The following is a 13,748-nucleotide window of genomic DNA, read 5'->3' on the forward strand; positions in this document are numbered from 1 at the left end:
CCTCCCACCTCAGCCTCCTGAGTAGCTGGGACTACAGGCACGTGCCGCCATGCTCGGCTGATTTTTTTTAAAAAATTTTATAGAGATGGGGTTCTCACTGTGTTGCCCAGGCTAGTCTCAGACTCCTGGGCTTAAGAGATCCTCCCACCTTGGCCTCCCAAAGTACTAGACTCACAGATGGCAGCCATCATGCCTGGCCTCTGTGGACATTCTGATACACATCTTTTTACACATTTTTAATTTCTTCCTTAGGATAAATTACTTGAAGAGGAAGTAATAAGTCATAGAGTAGGGAATGCTTTTTAAGGTAATCAGGTACTTATTGCCCAATTGCTTTCCAGAAAGATTCTTTTTTACTTCTCAGTGTTGTGTGAAAGTACATGTGTCATTTAACTGTTACTGTATATTATTATTTTGCCAACTTAATGAGGAAAAATTGAATTATATTTTAATATGGATTTCTTTGCTTATTAGTACAGTTAAATTTGTTGATCATTTTTTTTCTTAGCATATTAAAATTAAAAGTAAAATTTTTTTAAACAATATATAAACATTTAATTCAGTTTACTTTTAGTAAATACTTTCATCTCTTTTTGTCTTAAACCTCTCAAGAAAGCAGGACAATAAGCTCCTTGTTACTAATTTCTGCAGTAATAGATACTACTACCAGTGCCATCTCTAAACTCAGTCATTTGAGTCCTAGTCAGGAGGACAGGAACCTATCTACCAGCCCCTAGATCAACCACAGGATCCCTTCTTCCCTGATTTGTGGAAATGGTAATGCCCCTTGGATGCTGAAATGCATCTTGGTTCTGCATTTAAAAGTTCTTTAATACTGGCCAGGTGCAGTGGCTCATGCTTGAAATCCCAGCACTTTGGGAGGCCAAGTCAGGTGGATCACAAGGTCAAGAGATCGAGACCATCCTGGCTAACATGGTGAAACCCCATCTCTACTAAACATACAAAAAGTAGCTGGATGTAGTGGTGTGTGCCTGTAATCCTAGCTACTTGGGAGGCTGAGGCAGGATAATCACTTGAACCTGGGAGGCGGAGGTTGTGGTGAGCTGAGATCGTGCCACTGCACTCCAGCCTGGCGACAGAGTGAGACTCCATCCCCACCCCCCCTAAAAAAGTTGTTTAATACCACTTATCTTCAGGAAGGACACAAGATTTAAATGAGTAGATACTATAGATAATTGTGTTAATAAATAGTCCTTTTACAAATTTTATAGCAGTCATCTTGGGATACAGTTCAATATACAAACATCTTAAGTATTATTGTACTAAAATGTTAATGATTCAAAGTATTTCCATTTTAAGGGAAAAGATACTGAAAGTGGGATACAGAGATGTTTATTCTTTTCTATTTTGCTTTTGCTTTCTTGTGACTACTCTTAGACTTTGTCATTCTTAGCTCTCAACTACTCCCAATTCAGCATTATTTCTTTTTCTGAAATTCACATTTTAGCACTTGTGGCTTCCATTTGTTTGGCACTTAATTTATGACTTTTCATTGTTAGTTATTTTCTCTATTTATATATCTGTCTTACTTGCTCTGTCTGGATTTTAAGCTCCTTGAGGACAAAGATCTATTCCTTTGTATACTATCATAATATCCCCCACATGGTAGGTAAGTAAGCAATAAATATTGATCTGTTGATTGTAGTAATTAATGGAACTGACCAGAAAATATTTTTCACTGTTGATTCTTATTGCAAATATTTGTAAAATTATACTTTACCTTAGTGTAATTCATGCGATTACATCTTTGTTTCATTATTAAGGATTGCTTCATTTTAGGTTAATTATTCTTAGTATCAATTTTCAATTTTAGTTCTATAGATAGGGATACAGGCAGCATAAGGGGGCAGGAGATACTTTTCATTCTTGTTTATGGTGCAGAACCACCTCAAACTAGCTAATCCTACAAAAGTACAAATGGTAGAGATAATTATAAGTTTGGAAAGGGATGGAGGGGTACTGCCAGACTAATAGCACATGAAAATGTCTCAAGTGGCAGTCTACAAAGTAAGATAAATGGCAGTACTGAGGACAACATTAACAGTGATCAAATCTCCATGTCTCACCTACGTTTCACATTTGTTGTTTGTTTGTTGTTGAGGGGGTGTTTGTTTAGAAATGCCTGGAATCTGTTGATTGGACACTGTTAAGGCACTAGGTATACCTAGCAATTGATTTCTGCAGATAAGTTGAAACATAAATTTTTTTGAGCTTCTCTTTATATACAGTTTGGATAATAACTGAACCAAGAGTGTACCCGTGATGTTTTATGTTTGATTTTTTTTTTGTTTATTTATTATTGGCTGAATCCTTGGCATATACCTCCTTTTTTGTTGGTTATTTGGATTGCTGAAAAATATTCTAATTTTAATCAGTTTCCGCTCAGTTTGAGTCTAGTTAATCCAGGTTCATATTGTAGTAGTAAAAGTCTTGCTCTGTCACACAGGCTGGAGTGCAGTGGTGCTATCCCGGCTCACTGCAACCTCCGCCTCCCAAGTTCAAGAGATTCGTGCCTCAGCCTCCCAGGTAGCTGGGATTACAGGCACACGCCACCATGCCCGGCTGATTTTTGTATTTTTAGTAGAGGTGGGGTTACGCCATGTTGGCGAGCTGGTCTCAAACTTCTGGCCTCAAGCGATCCGCTCGCCTTGGCCTCACAAAATGCTGGGATTACAGGCATGAGCTACCGCTCGTGGCCTATTTGGTTGTCTTTGACTTAATAAAGAAATACCCCTTTGAAAAAATTTCCCTTGTGTTGTTAGCCTGCCAGCAAGGTGATACACTCTATATTTCAAAACTCTTAAAACCCGTAAATGAAATTTTAATTTCCTTTCAAATATATACCGTAACAATCTGTTTTTTCTCTATGATGAACTAGTTAATATATAATATAGACTGGTTTTTCACAAATTCTAAACCAACCCTAATTTCTTCTAAGGCTGGTCTGCTTCCCTATTCTTATACTTACTAGTTCAAACTGTCCAGAGAACAAAATTATTATAAAAGATACCTTCTCTGTGTAATTTCCCTTGGATTATAATCATTTCCCTTGGCGTAAACAAGGGAAATGATTATATTGAGTTTTGATGTCATTGATGATGGAATGAAATAAAAGCTTACTTACTTCATGAATATTATGTGCTTAGAATATATTTCCCTACATGCTAATTGGAAAGTCACAGAGATCATCAGATTGAATTTCAGTGTTTAGTTATTTTATGAATTATTTTCATGATTTTATACAAAGACTCGATTGAAAAGTAGTTTCTTATCAGAAAGTCATTGTCTTGATAACTGCTAATGACAATTTTCTAATTGTATTCAGATTAATTTAAAGTTTGGCATCAGAAAACCAGAAGCTCGGACAGGAACTGAGACAGATACCTGTACAGCTTGTGCAGGTACCTTGATCCTTGAATTTGCTGCTTTAAGTCGATTCACAGGAGCAACAATATTTGAGGTTTGCTTTTTATGATCTTTGATATCCTGGGTATTGGGCATAACTACCTTTATATCTTCTTCATTGGTTAAATATTAGGATTATTAGTTGGAGAATTACTGTTATTTTAGTGAACTTTTTGTCTAAATTCCTTTACATGGTTTTTAATTGTCAAAAACCTAGAACATTGTAAGAGAGCTATGTTAAATCCAACTTTGCATTTTGTTCATCAACTATAAAGTGTATGTTTAGGTTTAGTCTTAGAAATTTTTGTAGCCATATTACTTAAATGAATTTGATGTCTCCTTGATATCATAAATGTCTTATATGAAATACTATGTCCCTGTGTTTTATTTGTTAGACTTCCAGATGGTCTATTGCACTTCTGAAATTTCTGAAACCTTCACTAATCTTCTAAAACACAGTGAAATTTTTGTACTTAAGTCTTGATTGAGACTCTAATCTGTAAATTTGTTTACTGCAAGGGAAATGTTATTCATTATCCAAAAGACTTAATATCCCCACATAGTTGTTGTGGACTAGCTATGTCTCTCATTTAAAAAATCTAATTATTTAAGCATGTCATTGGAGTGCAGTGGTAACACAAAGCACCCTCTTTTTCAAGCATATGACTTAGGTTAATGTTTAAAAATCCACCAAATGGCAAACAGAACAAGCAGAAATAGGGACTGTATACTTACATTACAGATATTAGATCTGAATGTAAAGAAAACAAATTTACTTTGTATGTATTTATGCCTTTGAATGTATGTCTGTATGTTCAGATGTCTCAAGGACAGATATATCATGTTTGGTTGGTTAATCTTTTAAACTTAAATTTTTGCTCTATATCTTGTTCACTAATATTTTCCCTTCATTAAAAAGTGTGGACACTTTTGCATACTTTAATAACTACACTCTCAGGTATTGATGCAGTTGCAGGTGAGGAAAATAAGGCTCAAAGAGTATGAGAGACCTGCACAGCTGGTAGGTGATGCATGGAGTTGGAATTAGAATCCATGTCTTTCTGAATTTGAAACCCATACTCTTTCCAGTGGGCTATTTTGTGTTTATGAATAAATCTGTTGAAAGTCATGATTTAAAAAAAAAATATTCTTGAATATGCAGTAATTTATTATCAGAGAAGATGCAGTTGACAAAGCATTGATATAATACAGAGTTGGCAAACTACAGTCTGTGAGCAAAGTCCAGCCACTGCCTGTTTTTATAAGTAAAGCTTTATTGGAACACAGCCATGCTCAATTGTTTGTTTTTATCTATGCCTACTTTGGTGCTACAGTAACAGAGTTGAGTAATTGTGCCATTTACTGTGTGACCCATAGCACTTAAAATACCTGGTCTTTCTCAGAAAAGGTTTGCTGACCCTTGGTTTAATATATAAAGAGATCTGAATTCTCATATTATTTTTTTTGTCCTGTAATTCAATTTTAAACTCTAGCTAATCTTGAATTTCACTAGGCCTGTTTTCTTAGCTGTAAAATAAGACTAGGGAAATAGAATCTTTTTAAAGTTTCCTGGCTCTGAAATTCTGCCATTTAATTAAAATTATAACCTGCTTTGTGTTTAAGAGAAATCAGCATAGTTTGAGTTAAGAATTATAACTATTTTACACTCTGTAATCTACCAAGTGGCAAATTGGTTTAATGACTTTTTCTTTTGTAGAAGTCCTTCTGCAGTGCTAAATAGGTTCATGCTCTGAAATTAATTTAGAAACCTGCCTGTACTTGCCCTTTGCATTTATATTTTGTAACATCTTTTCATCCAAAGCCAAAAATTTGATTCCAACTCATTTTATTTAGTGTCTAGTAGATAAATGAGAAAAAGAAAAACATGTCATAAGGTTACAAGTTTGTTGTTATCAAATATTTGGTAGCCTAGTTGATTTAATAGCTTTTTACTAATGAACTTGCATACCATTTAAAAAGTAGGATCTGAAATGACTTTCAAAGATAGCATACTACCTTTGAAATTCTCATCCAGTTTTCTAAACAAGAGTAGGGAGATTTTTACTTTGCATTTAAGTGGTAGAAATTACTTTAACAAGTATATCTAATTATGTAAGCAATTAATATAATTTAATAACACGTGTATGAATGTGAACTTGTGCTACAAGAGTAGATGACATGAAGGAAAAACAAAAAGAGTAGATGAAAGTGAGCCTTCAAAGTGAGCCTTCCTCTGAATAGCGTATTCAGTCTTTCCTAACTACACTGATTGGTTGAAAAAGAGCCAAGCTTTGAGTTTTAAGGAAATTTGTTTTATAAATAGTTATCTTTGAAATTTAACCTAATTCTTAAAATATCCTATCGGTCTTTGAGTTTTGTTTGTTTGTTTCCTATTTGCCAAAGATACTTAGTTCTTCAAATATGCATTTATTTATTTATTTATTTATTTATTTTTTAAATTACAGGAATATGCCAGAAAAGCTCTTGATTTTCTCTGGGAAAAAAGACAGCGAAGTAGTAATTTAGTGGGCGTGACTATAAATATTCATACTGGAGATTGGGTACGAAAAGGTATGTAAGTTAGGCTTTTTAAATCAAGCCTTTGCATCCTCAAAATGGTTCGGAATAAAGAATTTTCATTTGTTAAAATAAAGCATAGATTCTCACCAGATTGCTGGAATTTTAATTTAGCCAGATTTTCTTTTTTGATGCCAAATGTGGCACACTTCTTCTAGATGATTTAGTATTCTGTTTCTTAATGGATATAGCATTATAGCTATAGGATACAGATGAAACGCTATAATTCATTTGAAAACTAGAGGACCAGAGTTCCGCAGCCATCTCACATTAAGGTGTGGTTTAGTAAGAATCTGGGTTTAATAAATTCTTTTTTTTTTTCCTACCTACAGAAATATAGTAGCTAAGAGCGTAGACCCTGGAGTCGTGTTGTTGGATTCAAGCTATGTGATCTTGGGAAACTTATTTAACCTCTATGTGCCTCTCTATTCCATGTCTGTAAAGTGGGCATATTAATGGTAATTAGTTGTTCTGTATGAGGATTAAATGAGTTAACCGAAGTAAAGTGCTTAGAACAGTGCCGGGCATGTACTACACTTACTATGAAGTAAGTGCCCAGTAACGAGATGTTAGTCCCTTTGATTAATAATTTTACTTCTGGGAATCTAGTCTGAGGAATAATACAAAACATAGAAAATTATTTGTTCCTAAGATGTTCCCATGCAATTATTAATAGCAGAAAATTGGGAAACAGTCTAAATAACCATCAATAAAAAAAGCTAAAAAAATTATTTTATGTCAGTTTTGGAATATTGTTATTAAAATAAATCAGAAGCATGGGAAGGAACATATAACAATGTTATATGAACAAACAGGATATTGAATTGTACAAAGAATGATTTTATCTTTATAAAACACCCTGATAAGCATAGATGAATGGAAATAAACTAGAATATTCTTTTTTTATTATTATTATTATTATACAAAACTAGAATATTCTTAATGAAAGCATCTTTTTTATACATTTTCTCTATTTCTAAAAAGCTTATCTTGTTTATATGTAAAATAAAAGGTAACTGCCTACATTTAAATAAATAAAAATTATAAAATTATTAATTCAAACATATTAAAATAAAATTGTTACCTTTATTCAGTATTGTATAAAATTTTTCTGTGTCATCTAAATGCTTCCTGAAACATCTGAATTGTGCCTTCAGAATTTTGTAATTTTTTTTTCTTTTAAACCCACCTCAGACCTCAGGTGCAAGTTAATCGTAATTAATTTTGAATTAAGCATAATCATTGTATTATGACACAACAGTCTTATTAGTGGTTCATGCATGGCCCATTTTACTTAGTCATTTCAATAATGTAATAAGCACCACCTTGTGGATGCACAGACCCAGACACAGCCCATAACCCAGCAGAATGAATCACCTGCCATATTTCTGCTGAAGCCAAGTAGTGCAGAGCTTTGGCCGTGGCTCCAAGGATCTTGGCATCCCCACAGTTAACTTTCCTGAACAAGTAGTAGATAATCTTCCAGGTGATGTATCCACTGGCGTTTACTGTGGTTGGACTAGTTTTGGAAGTGGAGATGTCAATAAGATGGTGGTGAGCATGGGATGGAACCCATACTACAGGAACACAAAAAAGTCCATGGAAACTCATATCATGTATATCTTCAAAGAGGACTTCTATGGGGAAATCCTCAATGTGGCCATTGTTGGCAACCTCAGACCAGAAAAGAACTTTTGACTCTTCAGAGTCAGTTATTTCAGTAATTCAGGGTGATACTGAGGAAGCTAAGAAATGACTAGATTTACCAGAACATTTGAAACTCAAGACAATTTCTTCCAAGTTCCTAAAAGCAAAATATTGAATGGCCACTGATGAAAAATCATCTTATGTATTCATTCACTGTTTTCTAGTATTTCACTGCTTATAACTGTCTAGTTTCATCTTGGTTATAGTTTAAAAAACAAATATTTTCCTACATCTATGAATTAAATAGTACAGTGTAGTTACCATATTGTACTTCAGCTGTTAAATTAAATCCATTATGTCATAACACTAAAAATACTCATTTAAAAATGAAGATTTAAAATAACATAATATGTTGATTTAAATGTACCACTAGAAAAGTGTTGTGTCTTACAATAGAAATGAAATGTATATAAATATGGATAAAAAGACAAGTCACTAGTTTGAGATAAGAACTATTATTTTCATGGTAACCTACCAGCATGTATGTGCTTGTATAGCATACACATAAACAGAGAAGGCTTAATGTATTTATAATGCAAATACAAATGCATTAAATAGACATTTGATAGTGTATTATAAACCTAAGAGGAAAAATCCAGACTGTGTTTTTGATATTTTGTGCATCAATATATTGCTACAAACATGAAAACTGTGAAAATTTTTAAATCATTTCCTTGCAGTCATATCATTGTACCATCTTCATTTTTGTCTAGAGTTGGTTCAGTTCTAAGTGGTCTAGACTCCACCTGCCTATCGTTTTTTTTTTTTTACTGGTTAAGACAGTAAAATTGGTGTTTTTTGAATCTATAGGTTTCATTTTTGTGTTAGATAACATTTCTTTTTAAGAGTAGATATTATTATTGTTGTTTAATTTTTTCTTGATTTTGGTTCTTTTTTCCTTTTTTGGAAAAAGCAAAACAAGAGACTTCATCTTTAGATTACCTCAAGGTTTAAGTGAATTTACTATTCATTTATACATAACAGTTTCTTAAAGAACACAAGATGCTTATTTTCCAGCTAGTGAAACTAAGAGCTAATTAAACTATGAAATAGTTAGAAAATTATTTATTTTAAATATAATTATCTGTTCCAGGGCAAATCTAAACTGGTGTAGTCGTATATATGCACAATGTAATTTAAAGCTAATCTAAGGAGTGCTTATAGCTTGAGGGAAAGGCATAAATAAACATTAAATAATCTATATAGTATGGATTTTTCTTCCTACTAACTGTATGATTTTTGGCTACTTGCATCTTTTTGTTTATATTGGCAAAAAGTTGAAGTCTTTGGAAAATTAATAAATCAACATTACAGATTGCTTTGGGCCCCCTCAAAGAGTATATTGCCTCATGGTTCACTTTAGCAACAGATTTGGTGGTGATGGAGGGATGGAGTAGAAGTATGTAGAGGTAATTTTGAAGATGATTCATTATAAATCATTTTTTTCTTATCTGCATAAATTAGAATTGATTTTAATAATACAAAATATATAGAAAAATGTCTGAAGCTGTTGGAGAAGAGGGAAGTATATGTAATTCAGTTGGATTATGTTTTACTTTTTGGTATATGAATTTATGGCAAAAAATGCCATTTGTGGTTTTTTCATTTCTTTATCAAAATTTTAAGTTAGAAATCCTATACTTGAAAGAAGACTCAATTTTTAGTGGCTTTATGAAGCAAAGTTAAAAACAAACATGGAAAAAGTAAAAACATTTGTGTCTTATTTGCCACTAATTATATTCTCCTTAAGTGGGTGAAAGTTCTTTGATATTTTATTGTTACCCTTGCATGTTGTTAAATAATCATTGGTTTTGAGAATCAGGTAGTGTGTTTAGGGGTTAGTTAATTGTGTACATTTTCCAAAGTTTTGTATTGATTATAAGAAGTTACAGTAGTAAGTTATAGTGGTATCACTGTGATTAGTCTCAATGTTTTCAGGCCTTGATATCTTGATTAAGTGATATTTTTTTTAAAAAAAATTTAACAGTTGTATAATGAAAAATCTCATTTGTGTTTCCATAGATAGTGGAGTTGGAGCAGGGATTGATTCATATTATGAATATCTGTTAAAAGCCTATGTCTTGCTTGGAGATGACAGTTTTCTGGAAAGATTTAACACAGTAAGTTGATACAGTTTTATATTTTATAATCAATTTCATTTGAGTCCAGATTTTTATAGAAACTCCATTACCTGAATGACATTGTAAAAATAATTTTTAAAATGTGTAGTGGTTTTGTGTCAGTATTTCCTGATGATGTTGAACAGGGACAGCGTAAAAAGTGATATACATTCCAAAAAATTAGTTGATAAAGTAGTTTTATTTTAACCTTTTATCAGAAACTTTGCAGATCTGCCAGTAAGAGATGTAATAGATTTGAGTTTTACCTAATCTTGTTTGTACAAGGATAAGAATTATTGAAATATGTTACTAGTTAGCTTTTTCCTTTGGATTCCAATTCTTTTTGAAATCTTGGAAGTTTGGCTTAGTCTTTGATTACACCAAGGATACAGGGCTTTGAAGACCTGGAGAAACTAGTGAGTATTCATTTCAAAAGCAAGTCTTAAGACTGCCTCAGAACCACAAGCATATTTTTTGGGAAAAGTGGGAGGATTATTGAACCCAATTGAATCACCCTTTTAACTGAAGCAAACTGAAATGAATATAGCAAACTCATCAGTTATATCACTATATTCTTTTTAAACTAATCTACCACTTCTTTGCTCACCTATCGGTTCATCCATGTTATATGTATGAGACAGTATGACATGGTGATTAAAAGTATGAGAGATGTACTGGTTTAAATTTTGATTGTACCACCTATGGGTTTTGTGATTTTGGGAAAGTAACTAATATTATTTGCCCCTGTTTCTCATCTACAAAATGGGAGTACTAGTACTATTTTATAGGGTTATTGGGAGGATCGAGTTTATGCATTCAGAGTGATTAGAGCAGTGCCTTTAACCTATGGCCAATATTCAATAATAGTGATTAAATAATAGGTAAATTTGCAAAAAAATTAGTAAAAGTTAATGTCATTAATTGAATACTTTATAAAATTATCACGGATTGTTTATTAGATTATAACAAGAATTTATTGAGGTGAATGGGGACAAATAACTGTTTTGGTTGGCTTGTTATCACAACTCAACCTTTTGTCAAAGCTGAGAAATATCTAGGAGAAGACAAAAGAAGGGAAAAAGAGTTTTCTAAGACCATAGTAAGCTGAGATAGCAAACCATAAGAGTGGCAGCAGTGATTAACTGCATTAGTTTACATAGTAGTGAGCGCCAAAATATTGTTAGCCGAGAAGGGATCAAACTTCCAAGATACAGGAAAAAGCAAATTCTGTAATATAGAAGCTGATAGCTGTATTCCAAGGGGACCTATGAGCATCAGTGGGCCACAAAGACATACTAACCACGGGCTAACACCACAGGACATAGAGATGTTCAGTTCCATTTTTCTCAGAAGGTCCTATATTACAGATAGTCTTTAATAGTCTGCCTGTGAGTTAGAGGACATAAAGGAGTACATACATATTTTAGAAAGATCTCCATCTAAAATAACTTAAATATTTATATAAATTGGTAATTAGTGAATTTATATATAAATTCTAGTTTAATTTCTTCACAGTGCTATTTAATGTGTTTAGAGTAGTACCTCTTTTTTCATCTAACTTTCATGAACACATGTTGTGATCTTTTAGCACTATGATGCCATAATGAGGTATATTAGCCAGCCACCTCTTCTACTTGATGTGCATATCCACAAACCAATGCTGAATGCTCGGACTTGGATGGATGCTTTGCTTGCCTTTTTCCCAGGCTTGCAGGTATAAAGAATTCTATCTTCTTAATATGAACGTAAGATGATGATGTTAATTAGGCACATTTTTGATCTTTAAAACTGAACTACAAAACATAGTTGCAGTTCAGAATTGTATTTTATACATTTTTCTGTTTATGTAATGATTAGAGATAAAATCAGCTCATATTTTATTAGGTAATTTTATTGTTGTTGATTTCTAGGTGTTAAAGGGGGATATTAGACCTGCTATTGAAACTCATGAAATGTTGTATCAGGTGATTAAAAAACACAATTTTCTACCAGAGGTAAGCAAATAATTTTTGGAATAATCTTACACACACACATACACACACACACACACACACACACACATACACATATACACTATAAGTTGCTAATATAAAGATAGAAAATGGCATCTTCAAGGCTTGTTGGTTCTTTTTTTTTTCCTATTAAATAGTTTATTTTTGGTTTGTACAGTATTATATATGTTTCTGCATTTCTTTGTGTGTTAAGAGAAGTCTGATTTAGGGTAATGCTGACATTTTTAAAATTTTATGTAAAAAAATTCCAGGCTTAGTTCTTCTCAACTCTTCCTAACTTAATACCATTGTAATATTCTGTCATTCTAACTCTTGTATGTACCTACCAGCTAGGAAGATTTTGTCACTTTTTATTTTCTAAAGCTTGTCTTATGAAAACTGTGTATATTAGATATACTTTTGTTGTTCACACATGCCCTCTGGAAATGTAGAGAATGCCATCTCCTCCTCATGCTGATTGAGAATTATTCTTCCTGATTTTTATACATCATATTAGTAATAAATATTCTTGCTAGCTTGATATGACAAGATTTTAATAGCATACTTTTTGGCTTTCCAGAAATGTACCATTAAAAATTTCCAAATGTGTGTATGGCCTTGTTCTATCCCTGCTTATTGACTACCCTCTGTGAGATATCTAAGCATTCCACCAACTTAGAAGGGTTCCTAAAGTGTTTGTTTTGGAAAGTATAGTTTTATTAGCCTTCAGGTGAGTAGGACTGTGCATTGTAGACAATTCATATCCATACAGAATAAACTGAGGTTTCAATTAATACATCTATCACAAATGAGGTTTTTATTTAGCTCCCATAAAAGTTTTTGTTTGCTTTTATTTTCTTTTAAAAACCAATTGATTGTTGTTATTGAATAAATTTCAAATAGACTAATTTTATTTATTTCTAAATAATGCTGTGTCGTATTCCACAAAAGATTTGAGGCTGTTAGAAAATATAAGCTAAAGTATGAAATACGTATGCTTGCACATTGCTAAGAGAGATTTTAAGTATTCTCACCACAAAAAAAGATAAGTATGTGAGATAATGCATATGTTAATTAGCTTGATTTAGCCATTTCATAGTGTATACATATATTAAAACACCATGTCGTATACCATAAATATATGTCACTTTTATTTGTCGATTTAAAAAATTTAAAAATAAATATGAGAACTAGGGAAGTAATAATTCAGAAGAAAAAGTAGAGGGAAGGATAAAAAGAAAACACAATTATGTTTACCACCAGGACCCATGTAGTGGCATTACTGAGTTTCATTACTGAGTTTTTCTGAGTTTTCTAATAGCCAGAATGATCATTGAAAAAATAATCAATTTAATTGGTAAAAATAGCAGCCTTTGCAAAATGAATTGTTATTTTAAGCAATGAAAATTGATGTTTTATTGATGAAAATGTCATGATTGCTATTTTAATTGCTTTTACCTATTTATATATATTCTATATATTCTAGAACTACTTGTTTATTTAATCACATTTTTTATGCCTTTTGTATGTTGTTTTGTTCAGGCGTTTACCACAGATTTCAGAGTACACTGGGCTCAACATCCTTTAAGGCCAGAATTTGCAGAAAGTACCTACTTCTTATATAAAGTAAGAAAATATACCCCATTTTACTTAAAGTTTAGCCCCCGTTCTCTGTTGGATCTCTCACTCTTTTATAATTGTAATTGGGTTTTCAGAGTCCCCTTTTAATATTATAATGATTGGATATATCATGGTTCTTATTCATCTAGTCCATAGAATTATTGAATGATGCAAGAATTGACATGTAAGGTTTTTTTCTTTAAAAAATATTATGTAAACGTTTCTTTAAAGAGAAACTTTATGTTCTAGAGCTGCTTTCCTAAAGCATGTCTCTTGCCTTTCTTCAGTCAGGCAGCCTTTCTGAGCA

General features: G+C 32.4%; 1 protein-coding gene and 1 pseudogene across 13 annotated transcripts in view; both read left to right on the top strand.

Annotated features, from left to right (window-relative positions):
• Nucleotides 1-13,748, top strand: part of EDEM3 (ER degradation enhancing alpha-mannosidase like protein 3) — a 64,911-nt gene that overhangs the window by 24,365 nt on the left and 26,798 nt on the right. For all 13 annotated transcript variants that reach the window (XR_010114746.1, XR_010114745.1, XM_055233691.2 and 10 more), the window contains exons 7-12: nucleotides 3,347-3,481; nucleotides 5,892-5,997; nucleotides 9,733-9,830; nucleotides 11,419-11,544; nucleotides 11,741-11,824; nucleotides 13,364-13,447. Coding sequence is in view for 11 of the 13 variants with exons in the window: in XM_055233691.2 (XP_055089666.1) it covers nucleotides 3,347-3,481; nucleotides 5,892-5,997; nucleotides 9,733-9,830; nucleotides 11,419-11,544; nucleotides 11,741-11,824; nucleotides 13,364-13,447 (633 nt within the window). In the remaining 2 variants the exon portion in view is untranslated. The remainder of the gene's footprint in view (nucleotides 1-3,346; nucleotides 3,482-5,891; nucleotides 5,998-9,732; nucleotides 9,831-11,418; nucleotides 11,545-11,740; nucleotides 11,825-13,363; nucleotides 13,448-13,748) is intronic.
• LOC129458109 (riboflavin kinase-like) lies at nucleotides 7,164-7,836 on the top strand (annotated as a pseudogene).

Source organism: Symphalangus syndactylus, chromosome 19 (genome assembly GCF_028878055.3).
Source record: "Symphalangus syndactylus isolate Jambi chromosome 19, NHGRI_mSymSyn1-v2.1_pri, whole genome shotgun sequence".
NCBI lineage: Eukaryota > Metazoa > Chordata > Mammalia > Primates > Hylobatidae > Symphalangus > Symphalangus syndactylus.